Genomic DNA, 22934 nt, shown 5'->3' on the forward strand with positions numbered 1-22934 from the left:
TGCCCGATGTTAACTGGTATGCTTGACAAGAATCGAATAATTTTAATCATTGATTTCATTTTGTCGATTACATTTTCTCTTTTAATTATTAAATGGCTCTGATTCTCGCAAACACCTCCTAATTTTATTTACATTTTTATCTGTCTTTTTCCTATCCGCCGATAAGGAAAGGGACGGATGATGACAGCTGTTAATTTTAAAATGAATGGGTATACATACACCCACTGAATAATCTGGGCGAATCAGAGGCATCTCATTGATGTGCTGTGCAACTCGATTGACATGTGCTGTCAACTTAATCCTGTCGAGTTATTAGCCAATATAAAATTTTGAGAGGGTTCTTTACATTTTTACGTATCATTGACGTGTGTTTCATAATTTTTTTGCCTGTCGATTACCCGTTCCTTTATTTTTCGCCGGTTAAGAAAATGTTTAGGACAGGTAAGTATAACTTTAAATTTAGATGATGTTTACAGGAAGCAATACCAGTCTTTTTATTATAGTCTCTGTGACCCTCGCCAATGTGCAATTGAATTGTATGTTTTGCGCGATATTTGAATTGTATTTTTTATATACAAAATACTTACTAAAAATTTTAAATATTTTTAAAAATAAAACATACATCGTGAGGAAACTCGAACTGTATTGGGCTGGCTTTCCCTTCGCGGGATGGAAGGTGAGACAGTCGCTTCTGTAAAAAACCGGACCTGTCAAATCTTCATGTTACGTAAGCAGACCCTATAAAAACGGGATAACGCTAGAATAGATGATTTTTAAAAATAAAACTTCAGGGTATAATTTGTATTAGGGTATATTTTTTTAACCAATTTAAAATTTAGTCTACGGGCCTATTGTATACAGCCCTAGTTTAGCTGTAGGCCTGTCTTGTCATCCATCAAGCAGTTTATCATATTTGTATATTGTCGACTGTATTTGAACTGGATGCGTTGCGTAGTTTGCGTTTAGTTATTGGCTCTTCTGTACGGGTGTCAGGGTTATTATTTATAAAACTTTTATTTCGTAAGTCATACAGCTTATAGTTGTATGCCGTGGCCTCCCAGTATGTAGTAAAGGACACTCGTGGTGGTAATGTCACTATATATATATATATGTTGTTTTACAATATTAAATATTTACCTACTCACTAAAATTAAAATATCACGATTGGATGCCCTGGTTGGGAATGGCCGTGATCTTATGTTATGTTGCAAACCTATTATAGTATTTTTGGTACATGTAACGCCATCTAGTGTATTTGTTTTGAAATAAATTTATAAAATCGTTTGAGGGTAGCTACAGCCAACACATAATATTTTTTGTTAAATAACCCTCGAATACTTTTTTTTTATCAGTCAATATCCGCCGTCGGGTTGGCTTACCGCTCGCACCAGCGATTTTCGGTTTTCCTAAAGTTTCGCGTTTTAATCAGCCTATCATCTACAACAACTTATATGTATGTATCTTTCGTTTGCTTCTGTTGCTCAATAATTTGTAAGTAGAAGAGGTAGAATGCAATGCCGGTCATAAACTGTTAAGAAACGGCTTATTTGAAATTCTAATATTAAATTTCTAATTTAAACATTTTAAACAGTTATAATGCACATTATGAGGGTCGATTATATAAATTTATTTTTGTTGTTTTAAGAAGGTAGGATAAAGTACTTCGAGAGACTTAGATAAACCCTTATGTAAAGACAGTTACTTTCGCATTTTAGGGAGATTTCGTTTCTTATTTTACTTGTATTTCATAATCTTTAAAAGATTTGAGTGCGTTCAACCACGATCCGGCGTGGTCTAAAGTAGCGGTGTGGTCTAAAGTAGCGGTGTGGTCTAAGGTGGAGCACGGAAATTCAAATAGTGTCTAAACACTCTTGCCTTGAAAATTTCCAAATTATATGTATCGGAACAATGAAAATTTCTGCCACACGTATTTAGTATGTAGGTAGGTATATCATGGGATAAGTGAATATTCACCACGACCGATAGTAGATTATTTGGGAGCTAAGTAGTACCATAAGTAGTTTATAAGCACTAAAAAAAAACGCTTGTAGTTCCAGTAGTTTTAGTGGCGGATTCAAATCAACTACCTAATTCACGTCCTCTCGCTTACATCTACCAGCTTGGTCCATTCTGTGTCATTTGGAGACAAAAAAATTGGATTTAAAAGGGAAAAATTACTCGTACGCAGATTATCGGACCCGTTGGAGGAATGGGAACAGGAGTCGAAACGGCGGCGGCGAGAGAGCGAGACGGGGGTAAAGTTAGAGTGCGACGACGCTAATGACGCGTATGCATTCGCTTCTGCGCCCGCGCATCCCCCAGCATCCGCGCCGACGCTGGACCCGCCTCCGCCTCCGCTATGCGCGCCGCTTCCCGCTCCGATCGAGACGGCGCCCCAACCCCCCGCGCCGCTCACGCCTCTCCTGCCAGTGCCCGTGTAGGTTCTACCCTCATTTTTTATTTTTACACAACATTTATACCCAAATATACAACTCGGTTAACTAAGTTTAGTTCTTTTTTAAGAACTCTGCTAATGACCTAATTTATCAGCTTCATGTTTATTATTAGATTTGTAATTTTAGCAACATCATCATCGATCATAAACGTCTAAACACGCGCTTGCTTGCAATTCATAGCGGGTCATCATCGTAATCATTGAACTCCGTAATCATAGGCTAGAATGTTTACCACTGTCATCGGACTTGATCAGACGTATCTGATAGCGGATAGCGCAGTTACATAATAACGGTGTTCGGTTTAGATACATTTATTTTGAACGATCTCAATCTTATTACCCTTAAGTACATTTTAGGTACCTGTTTACACCATTCTGGTGCTAATTCCTGTACACACCATCTAATTTTAAAAGGAAAGGGGCGGATTATTGACAGCTGTTGCCCGAGTGAATCAAATAGTATCTCGCTGGTATGCAAACCGTTTGACGTGTGCTGTCAACTTAATTTGTCCGGTCATTGGCTAATGTAAAATATTTAGAGGGTTGTTTTAGATTTGCGTCTACAATTAAGGTGTGTTCCATACATTTCATGTCTGTCGGTTACCCGTCCCTTTCCTTCACGGCGGATCAGAAAATGACAGGTATAACTTAAAAGAAAATTAGACGGTGTTTACAGGAATTAGCACCATTGTCGCGTTATAGTGAAAATCACGCATGTTCAAACTTCGAATTCTTTCAATTAATTTCAATGACGAAAAATTGAGACCATATTTTTTTACATGGAGTGATACCAGCATGTATGTCTATTGCGCGGTTTTGTTAACATGAATGTGATTTTTCAAAAAAGCTCTTAAGAAGTTTTCACTATAAGGCAACGATAAGTAGGTGTAAGCCGCAGCGCTTAAACTCCAATTTTAATTCTCCGTCTTTGCAGAATCCGAGCGGGCACGAGCATATCTAGTCCAATAAGCGAAGCTTCAGGCAAGCGGTTTCAAGATCCGTCCTACAGATCGTGTGGGAAGCTGGGGACCGGCAAGCTGTCAGGGAAGTACCCGGGTGGGGGGAAGCTGTCCGGGGGGAAGTTGTCGGGGAAACTGGGGGGGAAGTTGGGGGGGAAGTATGGGGGGAAGCTGGCGCAGGCGCTGGCGCGGCGGCGCGCGCTGGCGGCCATGCACTCGGGTCCGCCCGGGCTCGCCGCGCCGCTCGCCAACCGCTCGCGTGACGGCACCGTCGAACTACAGATCTTGTGTCAACCCGAGACGCAACATAGAGCGAGGTGAGTCGCATTATCTAATACATAATTATAGCTCGTGAGAATGAGGAACTCTCCAGGCTACGTTCACCAAAAACAATACAGATGGCGTTGTACAGCTTGAACGTGATAATTACCTATTTTCTCATTACTCGGGTATATAATTATACCCAAATACAATGTAACGGCAGAAGCATATATAAAATATTTGTTGCTTAATAATTGGATCACATTATGTATAGAATTATGTTGCTACCTATATTGCTTCTCTTTATTTTGATCAGAATAATAATAGGTGGAAGATGTTATTGTCTGGGTGTAATAAAAAGGGTCATCATTTATACCCAAAAACAAAGATACCTAAAATAAAGAATTTGAACACTCAAACACTCATACGTATCAGCTAACTGTAGTACCTACGTGTACATGGTCGTAAGGGGGATGATTCGGCTCATGAGTCTGAATTAATATCAAATAGAATTTTTCATCGCAAAGATATAAAATTTAAAATAATTTAAAAAGAAAAACAAAATCAAACTCATGAAATTTGCAACGGAATTCAACTTGATGTCAACTCAGAATCATGGACTGAATCATCCCTCAAAGTTTTTGTTACGATGTCACTAACACCCTGTATTAATATGTTAACTAGTTATGTAACGCGTATGTTGTTATGTTTCAGATATCAGACTGAAGGCAGCCGGGGGGCTGTAAAGGACAACTCGGGAAATGGGTTCCCGGTCGTCAAACTAGTTGGCTATGACAAGCCAGCCGTCCTACAGGTAATTTACCTAGTATTTTAACAACTTCAGCGAGCCAGCGGCTGGGCGTTGGCCACATCCGGAGGTCCCGGGATTGAATCCCACACATCACTAAAATTACATGACATTACAGACTGATCACCCGATTGTCCGAAAGTAAGTGTTCCGTGTTTCGGAAGGCACATAGTTAAGCCGTTGATTGTTGCTAGTTACTGATGTAAGTATGTTATTGACTTGTAAGGGGCGTTTGGCAGCTGAATGATAATCGTGACACCATGATTGTCGAAGCTGGTGATCCACTTCACAACCCACTCAGTAGATGATGAAGATGGTTAATGAGAGTAATGTGGGGGAAGCAAAAGAATTATCTCAGGATCGAAGCAAATAGATTCCATAGTCTCTGTCTTCGTCTGTGGGGTTAAAAAGGCCGCGTCGAAGCAATTCATTTAAAAAAGCAATATTGCTATTTGACATTTGTTTGCATTGCGCACTTTTTGTATGTGCAAATATCAAACTGAATTTTGCTTTTTTTGGATGTGTTGCTTCGATGTGGCATTATTAACCCCGCAGGTATAACTTCGAATAAAATTAGATGGTGTCTACAGGAATTAGCACAAAAAAAAAACGCAACAAGATAGCAACGCTGCAAGCATAATGGATACGTTCGGACGGGCCTCGCTTTCGGGAGGGCTTTTTGACGTCTGATATGGTTGTCTGATATTTGTGTGTTTTGACGTATTAACACATAATATTATTGTCTCCTTTGTTCTAGGTATTGGAAAATAAACTATCTTTTATTAATTTTATTTTTTATTATTTTTTTCCAGGTATTCATAGGAACAGACACGGGCAGAGTGGCGCCGCATATGTTCTACCAGGCGTGCCGGGTCTCGGGGAAGAACTCCACGCCATGCAAAGAGAGGAAGGATGACGGAACCGTCGTCATCGAGATCGACCTCGAGCCGGCCAAGAACTGGCAGGTCACTTGCGACTGCGTTGGGATACTCAAGGTTGGTACTAAAGGGTTCAGTAAAAGCAGAAGCATATGGCCTATAAAGGCCATATTGAAACAATGCATAAAAAAGCCATATTGTATTACAACACTTGCGCTCACAAAAGGGAGTGCGAAATGTCAGGAAAATTGCAATTTATCATTTGCGCGTTTAAAAAAAGTAAGTGCATTGCACACTAATGTCAAATAGCAATATTTATTTTTAAGAAAAATTGGGAATTTGGAATTTATGGCCTGCTTACGAAGACCTTTAGGCCAAATAGTTATTTTTAAGAAGAATTGGGTATCCTAGGTCACTGATAAAATTATGAAATTCTGATTACCTACTAAATAAAGACAGATCTAAAACTGACGAAAATTATCTTCTTTTTTTTGTTATTTAACTTATTTATTAATTTAATAAAAAGTCCGACATTTTATCACGTTTTTCTATGACTTAAGAATGTGCTTTTCCATTGTAATTTCGTGTTTTGACGTTTAGTAAAAAGTAACCGATTTGACTAGTTGGAAACTAGCCTATTGCTTGATTATGGCCTTTTTAGATCCTCAGGTTAGAAGCCCGTTGCAACCGCGTTTAGTTGACATATTTAATTCCTGTGCAATATTTTCCCTATTGATTGAACAAAATTAAGAGCACATATTTTACAACGATAATCATGACGAAAACTTAAGGACCTTGCTATGAAATTAAGACATAACGCCTACCACGTTATTTATCATTATAAAACAAAGCGATAAAGTAAAGATACTTGCACAAATTTTCCTGTTACACAACGTGCAGCGCCTAAAATAATGTTTGTGTATAATTAGTTTTATCGGCAGCGTTCTGCATGTGAAGTTTATCTTAAAAATGTCGCATATATCACGTTGTCTCGGTCTTATCTCGGGTCATTGTATTCTTGTTACGTGCTTGTATATACACATTATAACTAACAGACAAAGCGGTGAATCAGTGCAGATAATTGCGTCGTATGTTTTGGCGAATTAGGCCCGTTGTGATACGGGAAAGTCGCAATGTTGACACTAGAAACATTCGTTATGGCAGCCCTGACTTATTGTAGATTTACCGCAGATGGCTTAACGACTTGGCCGGACAAATGGGGAGCGCTGAGGGCTCTCACTCGGAACAAAATTTAAGACAACATGCATGAAACTGCCCAGTTAGACGCGAACCTCGGCTCAGGGCGTCGTCTGAGGGGATTAAAATAATCGACACTAGTGCGACGATAGCGATAAGCACTGAATGAGGGAATTCGTCGATCACGCCAGCGGAGTCGATGTCGGGGTTCTGAAGTGTTTGGTGTCGCGAGCTGATTGGCCGGCTCTATAGCTAGAGTAATCGGGTCGTTGGGATCGTATATTATGTACTTAGGTAAAGTCGACCGATCAGATGCTTTTACGCTGCTGTACGCACCAGCGTACTATGTAGCCTTTTTAACCCCTCTGAATGTGATAAGCACGATAGCACCTTCAGAGTTAGTGTTAGTTTTATTCTTGATGCTGGTAGTTAACTGTATCTACTCTAATCAGATCTGATTTATCAGTTTTTTCTTATAAGTTGATACAAAACAGTTCTCGACAAATACGACACAACTCTCCTCTCTCTTTCTTTCTTCCTTCCTTCTTCTTTTGTTCTGCGGTGCTGACTTTTTACCACCACCGTCTTCCAGGAACGCAACGTGGACGTCGAGCACCGGTTCGGCGAGACGCTGACCGCAGGCGGCGCACACGTCTCCCGCGGCAAGAAGAAGTCGACGCGGTGCCGCATGGTGTTCCGCACCGACATCGTCAATGCCGACGGCCAGCCCGAGACGCTGCAAGTGTGCTCCACGCAGATCATATGCAGTGAGTACTGTGTTTGCTATGAACTGGGCGAGACAGCCAACGTAAGCGCCAATGGAGCTGGCCTAATATTTCTCAGATATATTTAAAAGTAGCAAATATTTCTGAATAAAATATCTAAATATTTCACAAAGTAACGAGCCCCATTATTTCACAAAGTACCGAGCCCCAACATTTCACAAAGTAACGAGCCTCAACATTTCACAAAGTGTCGAACCCCAACATTTCACAAAGTAACAAGCCCCAACATTTCACAAAGTGTCGAGCCCCAACATTTCACAAAGTGTCGAGCCCCAACATTTCACAAAGTAACAAGCCCCAACATTTCACAAAGTACCGAGCCCCAACATTTCACAATGTAACGAGCCCCAACATTTCACAAAGTGTCGAACCCCAACATTTCACAAAGTAACAAGCCCCAACATTTCACAAAGTGTCGAACCCCAACATTTCACAAAGTAACGAGCCCCAATATTTCACAAAGTGTCGAGCCCCTACATTTCACAAAGTGTCGAGCCCCAACATTTCACAAAGTAACGGGCCCCAACATTTCACAAAGTAACAAGCTCCAACATTTCACAAAGTGACGAATCCCAACATTTCACAAAGTAACGAGCCCCAACATTTCACAAAGTAACGAGCCACAACATTTCACAAAGTGTCGAGCCCCAACATTTCACAAAGTAACGGGCCCCAACATTTCACAAAGTAACAAGCTCCAACATTTCACAAAGTGACGAATCCCAACATTTCACAAAGTAACGAGCCCCAACATTTCACAAAGTAACGAGTAACGGGCTCCATTGTTTCCACCAACGGGTCTTCTTCAAAGAAATATCCGTCCAGTTCATCATGTCAACTCTTCCAGCTCAACCGCCCGGCGTCCCAGAAGTGTGTCGCAAGTCATTGATATCTTCGCCGGCGACCGGAGGCCTGGAACTGTACCTGTTAGGCAAGAACTTCCTCAAGGAGACCCGGGTCGTGTTCTGTCAACGGCAAGAGGGTAGGAACTCCTGGGAGGAAGAGGTCGTGCCGGATAAGGAGTTTTTGCAACAGGTATTTATAATTCAGTGTTATTTGATTTTGAAACGAATATCTGCGCTGCGTGTTGTCTCTTTGACTTTGATGATTTGTGGGTCTCCCCTTTGTATATGGATCTCCGAGATCGGTGCACGTGTAACACGGCTTGGAAGGGTCAAATTTACCTTTGTTCGACGCCAGGGCTCCGAAAAGTCTAATACATTTTTATGTTCCCTGAAAAAATGTTTTTAAAGAAAAGAAATAAAGAAAAATCAAAATGGTCGATTCTTGCCAAGTTCCTAATGTTTCGATTAGAAGAATCTGTAACGTAAAACTCGCCCAAATGGAGTCACCTGGTTCCACGCACTCGTCCTTGTCGTCGTCCACTCAATCGTCCTTGATATTTTCTATTTTTTTTTTTACTTTTGATGGGTTTACTCTTGGCCCCAGACTTGCCCGAAGGCATTGACGAAGCCTAAGATGAAGCGAGCTCGCCCAGAAGGTGCCTGTTCACTCTGGCTTTAAAAGCACCAGGGTTATATACATTCGGAAATACAGAAGACGGCAGAGAATTCCACTCCCTAGCAGTGCGCATAATGAAGGACGATGCGAAGCGCTTTGTTTTTATACCTAATGTGTTAATTTAATTCGGGCGGCAATAAGTTACCAATTCGTCCAACCGAAACATTTGCAACGTAAATAACTCCCAGATTTTCCGAGCTTAAAATCTTTGAAGCTGCATCTAATATGACCAGAGACTACATTTAAACGTACAATCATTTGTCGTTTACGCGGTTATTTAATTAAACACATAACAGACAGATGCATAACACTTGACAGTGTTGAAATATCAGGAGTCACATATTCCTGATATAACGCGGTAAAAACCTGCGGACTTAGCACCGTAAGCACGCGACTCTTTCTCGCAGCGACAGAGATCGTCTGTCTCTTTCTGTGCAGCACTGTGAGAGAGTGACGGGTGACGTATGTCGAGGCGAGAAAGAGTCGCGCGCTCACGGTGCTAAGCCCGCTGGTATTATGTGTTTTAATTGGTTACATTTAAAGTTCTCTGCAAGTGAACCTCCTTAATTATAGACACACCTAGTGTGCTGCGTGCCTCCGTATCTCCGCACGGACATAGCGGAACCCGTGACAGTCCAGCTATTCGTGCGCTCGGGGGGCAAAGCCTCCGAGCCACATGTTTTCTACTATACCCCTCCGAGTCTCGACACCGGCCCGCTGCATAGCACAAGACACCATACGCAAGGTAAGCTCTTGTTCCGAACGACATTGGCCGTGCCAGCATGAGTCATGTGCTACTGGTGTCATTGTAACAGTGGTGTTAGTACCCCGATTGGATCCAACAAGGGAATTGAAAAGGTTTTGGTCAAAAATTTGGCTTGATTTGAATATCCCAGATAAATGTTTCATAGCCTTTGGCTATCAGACATTTCTCAGCCAGAGGTAAAACTAGCTCTGATGGCTTTACCACAAAAGTTTCAAATAATTCGATTGACCATTACTGGGCTTTTTATTCTTCTTAAATAGTGTTTAAATTCTAAACATTGTTTTGTGGTAGATCCGTTAACGTCGAGTTTTACTCGAGATAAACTGCATAAGTAGTTTACCCAAGTGTTGAGTATACAATTTGAAGTATATCTCCCCTTTTTGGATTCAATTTTTATTTGTATCATTCCTTAACAAAACCATGTAGTGCCATCCAGCTTATACTTACAATGGCTTGCGTAAGAAAGCTAGTATTAAGTGTGCATTCCATCTTTTTTTTATTACTAACAATAAAGTTCTATCTATCATACCTATCTTTAACTTTGCTTTACTAAACCTTGAATTAATTGTAGCTTTAGAATAAAGTTAATTTGGTAATTATAATTAAGATTGAGTCTAATAGACATACTAACGCATAAATGATGTATATAAGATTGAAATTATTTTTTTAAATTGGCATAAGTACACAAAAATACAAGATAAATAATTTTGAAATAAGTACTTAATTCTATGCAAAACTTCAAATATAAAAAGTTAAATCAGTGAAAACTCATAGAATGCTCAGTAGATATAAATATTGTTGTGACTGTATACTTGTGCTTAGATGGTACTAACAACAAATGAAATTACCTATAAGTACATTGAAATGTTGCTTCTAGTGACGTGCAATGAATTAATAAGTATTTTGCTTTCATTGGTTGTTAGAGACGTTTCCAAAACCAACAACAAGGACGCATTAAAAAACTTTATAACCATAAACAATAAAAAAAAGTTGAAATCAAATTCCGGACGTTTCAAAATGGTGTCGTGTCACAAGAGTTATGGCGGCGTCTCTGAATGTGCATGCAAATGAATGTTACGAGGGTAAAAGTATCACATGAATTGATATAAGTAATGAGAATTTATATTTAGAAGAAATGACTGATGCGAAAGGGCGTACCTTTGTTTTTCCCTTTGTTCAAGCTAGGTCTGTCTAGGTAGCGCCGCCGCCCGCCGCCGCCGCCGCCCGCGCGCTGCCACGGTACTGACACACACGCACGCATACACACCCTTACACCTCCACACCACATTCCAGCTTTGATACTCTCTGAACTTAGATTAGATGCCTTTAAAAAATAGTCACCAATTTAGCGTTCATCATCTTTAATTAAATATTTTTATTAATAACCAAAGATTTATAAAAATGATACTTTCAGTCAGACCGCAACCGAAAAGTTCCAGATAGGTTTGTTTAAAGTGGTAATAAATAATTTCTTAATTGAGGCAATTTGAAATTGACATATTGACGGACTTACGGACTTTATATTACAACCAAAATTAATTGCATAATTGTTGATATTTACAGGTACTTAACTTTAAAATAAAATAGTCATGTTGCCCCACTGGATCTGAACGACACACACAAATCACACCGCACCACACACAAATCTTTACTTCACCTTTATAATACAGAACAATGAACACACAGGATAATTTGAGAACATTGAAATATGAATTTTATTAAATATGATGGTATCGATTAATTGACGAAACAGTTTCCATGATTTTCAAAGATTCTGCACTCTGAGACACATACACAGAAATCACTGACCAATAACACTGACAAGCAACATCGTAGCCATTTTAGGTACAGACTGAACAGACCCCTTCCCACATCACGTAGCTAGCTGCGCCGTGCCGCTCCCGACGTCTCCTCTCCTCGCCAAAAAGTCCGATCTCCAATTTAGCCGTCGCCCCGTCCCTCCCATCCGACTGTCCGCTCCCGCGATCCTAGTTCATCGACACTCGAGAATATCCGAGCGAGACCAGTCGACCTCGCCGGTTAAAGTGAAGATCGGTCTCGGCCAGGCGAGCGAGCCGGGACGGCACTTAGTTAGGGCGACGCACCTGTCGTGCAGCGCTTACTATATGGTTGTGTCCGCGCAGGTAGCGGCAGCGAGGAGGCGCGGCCCGTGCTGCTGTGGGGCGCCACCAGCATGCTGCCGCCGCCGACGCCGCTGCGCCGACCCTCGCTCATCGTGCCCGACGCGCCGCCGCCGCTCGGGCTCAAGGCGGAACTGGCCGACGACACCAGCCAGCACTCGCTCGTCGACCCTAACGACGCGTCCTGCGGTCCCGACGGGCCCGACAGCTCCTCCATGATGGCCGAGGACCTCAAGGTGGTCGACCTCCGGCTCAAGTCGGAGTCCATCTCGCGCGACCAGCCGCCCGTCGGCTTTACGTACGACGCCATCAAGCTATCGCCGCCGACACCCACGCAGAGCGAGTCCCCCTCTCCGCTCGCCTCCTTCACGCAGCAGCTGCAGGCGATACAGAACCAGGTACAGACCGACAAGATGGTCGAGAGCGTCACGGCCGCCATCTTCAACTCAGACGACAACGCGGGACAGATGTACGTCGGCAATCCCATAATGAACACGATAAATACCATGAACCCAATGAACCCCATGGACCCAATGCGCCAGCTAATCTCCTCGAAGACGACGATGGACCCGCTCGAGAATGATATGAAGGTCCTGAACCCGGAGCTGATGATCGCGGAGACGGCGATCCAGTCGAGCGTGCTACAGTCTGGCGTGATGCAGGCGACAACCGAACAGCGGCTGATAGTGTACAACCAGATGCCGGCGCCGCGCACCGAGGAGACGTTCAACCCGTTCGGCGCTATCACCAAGATGGAGATGGAGCCCGCGCAGATCGAACAGCGGCTGGCGCAGCAGAGCGCGCATATGGAGGCGCTCGTGGAGGACGCCATGAAGGCCACGGCGGCCATGCTACCGGCCGACGCGGCCAAGCTAGATGAGTTGGTCAACTCGCGCGTGGACGACCACCTATCTGGGAACTCCTCGTCGCCGACGGCCGCGTCACACGCGTCCGACGTGCTGCTCAGCCCCAACGCGGCCGTGGTATCGCGCAACTCGCCCGCCGAGCTGCTGCCGCCGATGCCCGCGTCCGCCATCTCGCCCGACGTGATCCTGAACCCGCAGGTGTCGCCGAGCATGCTCTGCGAGAACAACCAGCGCATCGTAATGCCGGCCGGGCCGAGCCAGGAGGAGCTAATGATGATGCCCGAGCTGCCGACGTCAGTGAAGACGCCGCCAGCCGCCGTCAAGTCGATGATCCTGAACGCGGCGGCCGAGATCCTGACGTCGGACACGACCATGAACGCGCTGGTGACGTCCGCCATCAACACGGCCAACATCCTGTCGACGGAGAACGCGGGCGGCGGCAGCATGCAGCCGCACGCGGCGGACGCGCAGCCGCCGGCCGAGCCCGCGGGCGAGACGCCGCTCGTGGCCATGTCGCAGGCCGTGTCCCAGGCCGTCACTCAGGCCGTGTCGCAAGCCGTGTCGCAGGCGGTGTCGCAGGCCGTGTCGCAGGAGATGACGGCGCCCGTGCAGGGCCTCACCGACATGAGCGACCAGGACCTGCTCTCCTACATCAACCCCAGCACCTTCGACCAGGGTGAGTACATGGACATCTATTACTGAACTGCACATATTTAGTGATTTCCAGTTACGGGTGTCAATAAAAAAGTGGAGTTTATGGCAAGTGAGATATGATAGCTTTGTAGAGCCAAAATCGATACGGATTTAGAAAAAATCTCTTGAGTAAACACTTAAATCTCATATAAAGTTGACAAACTATAGCTTTAAAAACTTAGCGATTTTCCCAAGTATTTTTTACTATTTTATTATAGCTAGTGTTGTAGCAGTAATAAAGTTCATTTGTTAATTATTCTTATATTAACTGCGACGGCGTACGTTATGCCGGTGTGTATATATTGATTGTAATGTATTTATTTATTTCTTGCAGTGTAACTGCCGCGCGCCGCGACCTAGCCTACGCAACGTGCGTGGAATTTCCAAATTCTTCGAAATGAGACTTTATGCCTAATTGGATGCATTTCTTGTGATGTGTTAAGGGCTCAAAAAGCAGTTTTTATGTGAATTTTTAATGGATGTTAGACTAATTGTTAAACGTAATGTAGGACACTATAATCTCCATAATGTTGTGTGGAAGAGTGCGAATTGTTAGTGCGTATTAAGTTTTTTTTATGATTCTCATATTAAGTTTTATTTTTGAACGACAAAAGTATGGAATGTCAATTAATTCAACATGTGAGTCAGTATTACAGGGCTAATATTTACATGATATACACGGAAAAATCAGAATGTACGTATTTAAAAAAAATATAATATTACTCTTTGGAAGCAACGTGTTGTGTGATCATGAAGGTGTTTTTATTTCGAATTTTATTATGTAAATAGTTATTATATGATAATGTTAGTTGTAGCTTGGTATTTATGTTATTATCGTTATAGTAGATGAATATTGCGATAGCATTGCAATTTGGCCGACTTATATGGTACATTCGAAACTCAGTAGTAGATATTTGAAGAATTAAAAAAATCTCTTCAAAATTACATACTCTTCTTCTTCTTTAATACATACTCTTCTTTGTCTTTAAAAATCATACACCATCACGCTTCCCCGCTGCTAGTTTCTGGAGAAACATCTACAACCATCTCAATATTCAATTCGAATATTGAATGATTCTTACGACCTTTTTCTTCCTGAGTATAAGTCGGCTGAATTGCAGTGCATCGTGACGAATCGTGTTGCACAATCAGGCCTACCACTGCTAATATTAAAGCCAGTGTAGCTGTTCATGTGTTCACAAGACTGGCAATACGCGAAAATTCTCCAATTAATGCGTAACTTGTCAAAAGTTTGAAGCCACTTACCTGCTTCCCCTTATTATCGGCGACGAAGTGTCTCGCCTAAACCTAAATTATTTAGAAATTAAGAATGTGGAGACAAAATTAGGCCGTCGTGTCATTGAGAATAAAATAAATTAGAAAAAAAAGATGACGCACTGCCCTGCCATGTAAAATGGCGCGAATTAATTTCCATAGATAAAAAATAATTTTGTAACTTTTTGTAACTAAGGTGGCAATTCTATCTATTCCATAAAATATTTGTGTAATTACAATTATTCTTATGACACATTCAATTAATAAGTTCAATGCCTCCACGGCCTAATATTTCGATTCATAGACGCTCATAGGCTATTCAAACATAGATAATTAAAAAAGCAGTGGAAAACGATAATTTTGTACCTTTATACACTTATGTCAAATTATTCCATTACTAAATCGCGAATGATGTGAATTTTATGGCTAGAAATATCTATTTACAAATTAATACGCTTTGCGAGCAAAACTTGTGTTCTAAATATAAACACAATTTTGTCACATTTAAAAATGAATTAGTAAAAACCGGATTTATAGGCCACATAAAAGATTTGATATACCTACTTATGTGTGAAAAATGCGTAAAATATTTAAGCCTGAAAATTGTATGCAGATATAGGAATGAAAAAAGTTTTTTTTTCATTTCTATATCTGCATACAATTAGAAAATTATTTATTCAAAATTTAACTATCTTAATTATACAACGACCATTGAGAATGGGGTAAATAAATATGCAATTAATACCTACACAAATACATATCCGGATTATATGCATTAAGATTAAGTATAGGATTAGACGAGAGTTTAGGGTTGGGTTTAGTTTGAGTTGAAACCCACGCCCATAGTCCCCGCTTATTCTCACAAGTTTGCTTGAATTCGTAACCTGCGGGAGAACGCTACTCTTTCTCGCCGCGACAGAGATCGTCTGTCTCTTTCTATGCAGTACTGTGGGAGAGTGACGGGTGACGTATGTCGAGGCTACAAAGAGTCGCGCGCTTACGGTGCTAAGCCCGCTGGAATGTTCTGTACACCCCTGACGAAATTTTGCTAAAAACGTTTAATGCAGTAGAACGTGTGAGACTTTAATTCGACCACTAACTTTATAGTAGTTCGATCGTCGAAGAATCGCTAAACTGAAGGTAGGGTAGAAAGAGTCCGCGCCACGAAAGAAGTCCCGCGACAGCGGCGCTGGCGTCGCAGTATCTGCGTAGCATCATTATGATTTGTCATTTAGTTCCATTGAAATCCGCAGGTCTTCTTTCGTAGCGAGTACCCTCGGTGTTTAAGTTGATCAAAAATGGCGGTCGTTTGCACAGGTAGCGTCTCTGGTTGTCATGGTTATAATCTGCCAGTGCTCATTCAACATCATTGTTCAACTTATGCGCCGCGATATAAACCTACCTTCACTTTGATCAATAGCCTGAAGGACATAAGTTTTGATTGCAAGCTTTATTTTGTTGACGTTATAGTTATAAATGTGATAATATAAAACATGTTTAAACATATATCCCGCAGTAGCTATTTTTATGTGTAAGAAACTGTACTGATGTGATGTAGAGCAAATATTTATAATGTGTTAATCATAAAAAAGTTCATTTTTATAGTTAAACAAGTCGAATGCTACATATTTAAATGTGCCATCTATGTAATCTTAGTATAGAGTTTACATGTAAAAGCATATCTTACGATATAAAAGCCATCGGTATGATTGTTGTGGCCGACGAAATATATACATAATTATACAATATTTACATAGAAAATATACATTTACAAGTTTATACAAGTTGCTGTGCCTTCAGCCAAGCAGCGCCACGGCCATTTTTGTAGATGATATTGATATTTTACAGTATTGTATCCAGGGACCATATGAACAATACCATTTATATAAAATATACATACTAACAAGTTATTGATTATACAATATTATCAGCAGTAAACACATTTTAGTTAATATTTATTGTAAGCCTGACCATTGTACTACAAAACCGAAGAATTTAGAATTTTCAACCCAAAATTTGTAATATTATAAAGTTTAAAACAGCCAGTGTTGCCATAATTGTCAATTCTAAAATTCGATTAATCCGTTAAAAACACTTATTTATAATTAAAAAAAATCTAATTATTCTCGATAAAAAATCTTCAGTCTTGTTATTTTCGTTTTAGGTCAGGCTTATATATATCTTCAAGCATTTACCCTGCTAATCACACCTTACTTTTGCTAAAATCTTAATACTTAATCATTTAGTTGCCAAAAACTGAATCTCCCGGTCAAGTCTTCCTATCCTATCTTTGGTCGGGTACCCGGCCACGGAAAGGCTAAAAGGAGGGTTATGATATGATATTATAATGTTATCAATTCGCGTGTGTATGGATTGGTCTCACCTATCTATTTATAAGAAAACAAATTTACAATCATTACAATTTTTGATTGGACCAAACATTCTATCAAAGAATTTCTTGAATTATTATAGACCAAGAACGTAAAATGGTACGGCATTAGCTAGGAGCTGTCGTAGTCAGGACAAAATAGATTTTCTCAATTCGACCTACCTGTACGTGTAATGGACCTATGTATTGTAATACTGTTAAAAATGTAATTTTACATAAGTAAGTAGAATTATTGTATAAGTAAATATTGCTAAAATCGACCAATCCAGCACAAGCCACGAAATCACATCACGTTTTCTTATATAAAGCTATTTATAATTATGTTCGTCTTCCATTGTTTTATTTCGCACTAATCTTTCAGCTTTTAAAAGCAAAATTGACTGAAAGATATATACTACTTTGCAAGTTATAAAAGAATGTTTGATATTGTTAAAGGGAAGGCCAATTTATATTCAAAATCATGTGTTTTTATAGTAAACGTTTTTCAGACCTCAAGTCTCAGGGACGCCATCTAGTGGCTGAGATTCTCAAACTTAATTTTATACTGGTCTGAAATTTTCTTGTAAGCATATTGGTACCTTTTTTATAAATAATTACTTTAAAACTTCGTCAATTTGAAAAGGGCGATATTCTTATTCGTCCTTCTAACACCACATCTCAGAATAAAATGCAAATCTAAACGGTAATTTTAAAATGCGTTTTCAAGCGGTGTGTTCCAAACAATATTTGTAGAACGATTCGATTAAAGATTACTTGCATCTCTTAAGCATATTTTGGTGTTTGGAAAAACAGGAACACGCCTGACTATATACAATGATGTATTTTAAAGCGTTTGTGTAGCCTTTGTACTATAAATATAAAGCCCAGTTTACGTAAATAAAAAGTTACATAGTGAGCCGTGTACGAGTCCTAATGTAGAGAGACCGTCACGTATTTGTGTTGCGCGTTGAAAAGAGATGGAAGATATATTGTTTACTCACATGACTCACAACAATGGTGCCTATTCGGGCGGACCAAACTTGATTTTAGTTCGACAGCTGTTTTTGTTGCCGTCCTTCACTTACAATACGTGCAAGAAAGAGATGCAGTTATACTCCTGTCAAATGAAATCAACATTAAATTGGTGATTGCTCGAATCGCCACTAATGTATATTTTATTAATGTTGGCAAGGCTAAGATAATCAAAAGATGGGATTTAGGGTGCGTTTGTATGAACGCACAGTGAATACAGTGAAGTATCGAAGAAAAGCAAAGGCGTGTAAGAAACGCAATAAAAGCAGAACTCGTCCGTACCGAACGTCTTCGCACAAAAGAGGATATACGCACTATATTTCTCACCACTTCTGTGAGGACGTATTCTTGTTTGCGTATTAAAACTTAAAAATCGCATTTGCGTCATAATACGCAATTACAAGCGTAATTGATGACAAGGGCTTAAGTAAGTATCCTATCACAGAATATATCAAAGTCGATTTTCCCACGAGAAGACGCTCTGCTAATCAATTCTTGCACGCCTTCCGCTTCTATAATAATGCATACTTGATACGCATAGAGCCAGGTAAGCGGATGATTCCGTTTGCGGTTTCAACATAACCCGCGCCCGTCCCACTTCCCTGCCTCTGTGCGACGTACAAGAGGTTGCACAGGATATGCCAATACACAGCCTCATTAATTATAAAAGATAAAGTAGAAATTGGTGGCAATTCAGGCGGACACAATGGTGCTGATTCATGTAGACACCATCTAATTTTATTTTAAGTTACACCTGTCATTTTCTTATCCGCCGAAAAGGAAAGGGACGGGTAATCGACAAGCATATTTATGGAATACACATCAATTTTAGGCAGAAATTTAATAACCCAAAATTGTATATTGGCCAATAACCTGGTTATTACCCGCATATAAGCGAGATGCCTATTTTATTCCCCCAGGTTATTCATTTCTAAATTAATAGTTGTCAATCATCCATCCCTTTCCTTTTCGGCGGATAAGAAAATGACAGGTATAACTTAAAATAAAATTAGATGGTTTTTGCCAAGTTTTTGCAGGAATTAGCACCAATATTAACCTAATTTAAGTTTGACAGCTCTTCAATTAGTGCTATTTTTCACTTACAATAAGCACAAGAAAGAGGTAAAGCTACTTTTAGTCCTGTCAAATTCAGTTAAAATTAATTTGATGGTGTTGCTCGAATCGGCCCTATTAAAAAGCCTTCCCTTCTAATATTGTATCTACATAATGCAACGAAATGTACGTATGTAATATAGATCATATATAGTTGTCTAGTCGGTCTGATCATTCAATGCAACTTGCCGAAGGGTTAAGATGAAGTGTATGTTATTTGTTTTTGATGTAATTGATTAAATGTTATGAAAAAAAATATAACTTCTTTTATTGTAATTCCGTAATTCGGAACGCACCTTAAGCCGGGTTGGTCCCGGGCTACTGCAGTGGAGCAGGATTATCCACCGTTAAGATGGTATTACACAAGAAGGTCCCGGGTTCGAATCCCGGCAAATCACAAAAATGTCTTTGTGATCCCTAGTTTAGTTAGGACATTACAGGCTGATCACCTGATTGTCCAGAAGTAAGATGATCCGTGCTTCGGAAGACACGTTAAGTGGTTGGTCCCGGTTACTACCTACTGATGTAAGTACGTAGTCGTTACTTGAGTCACGTCAGGGGCCTTTGGCGGCTCAATGAAAGTCCTGGGTTGAGGTAGGTCGTCGACCTTTCAACCCACACGATAAGAAAAGAAGACAAGTTAAAATGGTACCTATTAGTTCTATGCTCTCATTCAATTCATTTTTTAATTATAGCTGTAAACCGTCACCTCGTGTAATGGTCACGCTTATTTGAAACTCACTCGATTGTAGGAATAAAACAATTTCTAAGTAAAAAGTAGGGTATGTTATATTTAATTTTGAATACTTAGTACTACTGTGTGTTTACTTTTTACTTTCGTTTTTACTTTTTTTTCTTTTTTTTAATCACAGAAAAGACACATTGGTCTCACAGCCGACAGAATACGATGAAGGGTAAAATACACAAACTCACGCCCGTGATTTCTAACAGGGCGGGCAGAAACAAAAGTGTGGAAAACAGGCATGCAAGCGTAAACATTCTTACTTACAAAATTATGTTAATAAATAATCAGTAAACTTGAAAGAAAATGAATAATTTAAAAGCAAAAGTTAAGCTATAATAAATTATAACACAATTATTACAAGTTATTATTTAATTTGATTATAAAAAATATTTAAAACCCGCTCTTCACTCTACAAAAAAAAGTTCATAGGTCAAAATCAGTTAATCTCTTCACCTTTTTAGGGACATCATTGGGCCTTTGTATATCTTTATCAAAATTTATTGCCCTTATTTCGTTAATACCGATTATATCATACTTGACACAGTTCAAAACACTCATAAATAAATTATCTAACTTAAACTTTACAGCTAACTCCATAATATCAGTCAAATTGTCAGAATCTAGCTTGTTTATAAGCTTTGCCACACATTTTTGAACCAATTCTGACATCATATAATAGGAGCCCAGTACCAAGAGACTTCTTATGTCTGTCTCTGGTAGTTTATGAAGGTACATATACTCCTTAAACACATGCAAGTGCTCCTGCGTGGCTCCAGCAACAGCAACTCTTCCTTCATTTGTTTCCTTCCAGTCTCCACAAAGCATGGTCTTAAAAACTGGACTGGACGCAGCGAGGACTGTCTTGTGCACACTGATAGTTCCACCTTCCCCATGTAACTCAAAGTCCGCCAAGACAGTGTCTTCGTAAAGCAATGCATATGGACTGGTACTCTCAGCGATATCACACACCAATGTGATATCAAATGAATATTCCAGTTCATTATTTATCTCGACACTACCAAATTTTCTTGCACAAAAGTGATGGATTTTGTGCCACTCGTCACACGCACTGATTAATAGGTCTTCTTTTTTCAATTTTATACTTGATACTTTGCATGTATAATGCAGGTTGTCCATGAATAATTTACTACATTTAACAGAAATAATAACATGGCCGTCAAAAAATTCTGTGAAACAATCTTCTGTGCCCTTGCAGCACCTAGCAGTATTCACTTCAACCTGCACCCCAACGGCTCCACATAAAAACTTTTTACTCGTATGTGTCAGAAAACTGTGTTCCGGTGCAAGCTCAACATCAAAATGTAGTAATATCTTGTTGTCTTGTCGTGAGATTAGTTCTGCCTCCATTCTGAAAAACAAGAAAATCCTACTTAGAAACTACTCCCTGTTACTCCTACTTACTTGTTTATTTGGGGGTATTTACAAAATTTTACAAATCCAGTTCCCATAGTGATTTTCCTCGAAAATTTGGCTAGTCAATGATTCATAAATACGACACTAGTGTGTCTTAGAGTTACTACCCTAAATGAAAAAGGTCTTTTAAAGTAGGGATGAGGTTACAATAGAGATTTCAAGGTCGCAGTGGCTTTTCGGTCTGTCTTAAGCTCGAGCCCTTTCATATTAAAGGTAGAACCTTTAATTAACTTGAAAATAATAAATGATGGGGATATCCAGGTGATGATGACTTTACAACATGTATAATGATTTTGATCTGATGGATGATGTACCATTCCGTGATACCAATGATAACACTACAAAAGCTATCATATGTTTATTTAGCCCAAGCGAATGATTAAATGTCTACTTACTTGAGAATTTGAGATGAGTGGCAATTAATTTAGATTATTTATTGATTGACGTGTCTAGTTTATTGATAACCACAGACTTAATAGGACGACACTACGTTGTTGATACACACAGCAAATTATAAATTCACAAACTAACAAGAAAATAAAATATTTGGAAATCGGAATAGAACATGTATATAACAAAACTTGAGGGTAAACTCAAAAAGTCTCGGCGGGAATCCGCGAGCCTTGGGATGCGTTCAAGATTGAAGAGTCAATATTACACGTTAACAGTAGGTAAGCCCGTCAATCAATTTCATCAATCGAAAATTCGAATTCGATTCGACAGTGAAAGCCCTCTGCGCTCCTAATTTATCCGGGCTACGCGGCAAATCCGGAATAAGTCATATCATATCAAAAATAATCCAAAATGTACGTGTTGCTCTATTTACTGCACCGTGCATCAATTTTTCATTTAGTCAATCAATGAAAAATTGATGGAATTGATTGACGCTAGTGTACTCGTTTAATAGACCATAGACCTCTTATCATCTGACGTTTGGATGCGTTCAGTATATATTAAAAAAAAATTGGGCTTTTTGCGCTTTTTGAAATACACCTCGAACTTTCTCAAATATTCCTAGTCAAGGACCAAGTATTAGAATGAACAGATAATATTTTAGAATAACGATGAAACTCATATTGCTTCGCAAGACAAAACCTATGTTTTTCTTTCGTCTTGAATACACTCCGTCTATTCTAATATTGGTCTTTATTTCTAGTGAATAGGCATTATTTACTGGGTAAGCAAGTACCAACTCAAGCTACATGTTCACTTAACTTTGGGTGAGATTGTGTTCAAATACAATCCTAAAAATAGCGGCGGCCTTCTATTTTGTCGGTGTTCTATAATTCCGTATGCATTCGAATTGAAACCCGTATAAAATTCGGGTTCACGGCAAAAGAAAGGCACAAAATATTTTTCAACTACAATAGTAAGGCACTACACAGTACTGGACTCGTACTAATAATTTATACATTTATCTTAAGTGCAGTTTTCACTAACACAGTTGGCTCGACCATTGTAGACGGCGATACGGCTCACCACCTATCACGTTGGTCTAACAGAAAGCTCGGTGAGATATGGGTACTTAATTCATCTTGCGATGGATGTACTTCTCTTCCTTCTTCTTCTTCGCCAGGTATCTTGCTGGCCAACATTGTCTTCTTGTGTTCCTCTGGACGTTTGTCAACCAGGTGGTT

The 22934-nt window shown here is 40.0% G+C and overlaps 2 protein-coding genes across 7 annotated transcripts in view; one reads left to right on the plus strand and one right to left on the minus strand.

The window, feature by feature from the left end:
* Positions 1 to 19379, plus strand: part of LOC126370073 (nuclear factor of activated T-cells 5) — a 139617-nt gene extending 120238 nt beyond the window's left edge. For 4 of the 6 annotated variants that reach the window (XM_050014744.1, XM_050014733.1, XM_050014787.1 and 1 more), the window contains 9 exons: positions 2189 to 2437; positions 3390 to 3731; positions 4390 to 4489; positions 5296 to 5478; positions 7151 to 7325; positions 8191 to 8378; positions 9438 to 9609; positions 11775 to 13313; positions 13665 to 19379. In XM_050014744.1, coding sequence (XP_049870701.1) covers positions 2189 to 2437; positions 3390 to 3731; positions 4390 to 4489; positions 5296 to 5478; positions 7151 to 7325; positions 8191 to 8378; positions 9438 to 9609; positions 11775 to 13313; positions 13665 to 13669 — 2953 coding nt within the window. In that variant the 3' untranslated portion in view covers positions 13670 to 19379. Of the gene's footprint in view, positions 1 to 1649; positions 1943 to 2188; positions 2438 to 3389; positions 3732 to 4389; positions 4490 to 5295; positions 5479 to 7150; positions 7326 to 8190; positions 8379 to 9437; positions 9610 to 11774; positions 13314 to 13664 lie in introns of those variants that run through there. The other 2 variants (XM_050014777.1, XM_050014766.1) reach the window with 2 other exon arrangements.
* A 502-nt stretch (positions 19380 to 19881) lies between these two features.
* On the minus strand, positions 19882 to 21903 carry LOC126370816 (kelch-like protein 6). The gene is made up of 2 exons (XM_050015842.1): positions 21693 to 21903; positions 19882 to 21232 (listed from the first exon to the last, which is right to left on the minus strand). The coding sequence occupies exon 2, from the start codon at positions 21229 to 21231 to the stop codon at positions 20287 to 20289; it is 945 nt and encodes a 314-aa protein (XP_049871799.1). The 5' UTR covers position 21232; positions 21693 to 21903; the 3' UTR covers positions 19882 to 20286.
* Between the last annotated feature and the right edge of the window lie 1031 nt (positions 21904 to 22934).

This window comes from Pectinophora gossypiella, chromosome 1, assembly GCF_024362695.1.
Source record: "Pectinophora gossypiella chromosome 1, ilPecGoss1.1, whole genome shotgun sequence".
In the NCBI taxonomy this organism is placed as follows: Eukaryota; Metazoa; Arthropoda; class Insecta; order Lepidoptera; family Gelechiidae; genus Pectinophora; species Pectinophora gossypiella.

Coding starts and splice junctions, on each gene's coding strand:
- LOC126370816 (XM_050015842.1), bottom strand. CDS start 21,231: ATGGAGGCAGAACTAATCTCACGACAAGACAACAAGATATTACTACAT.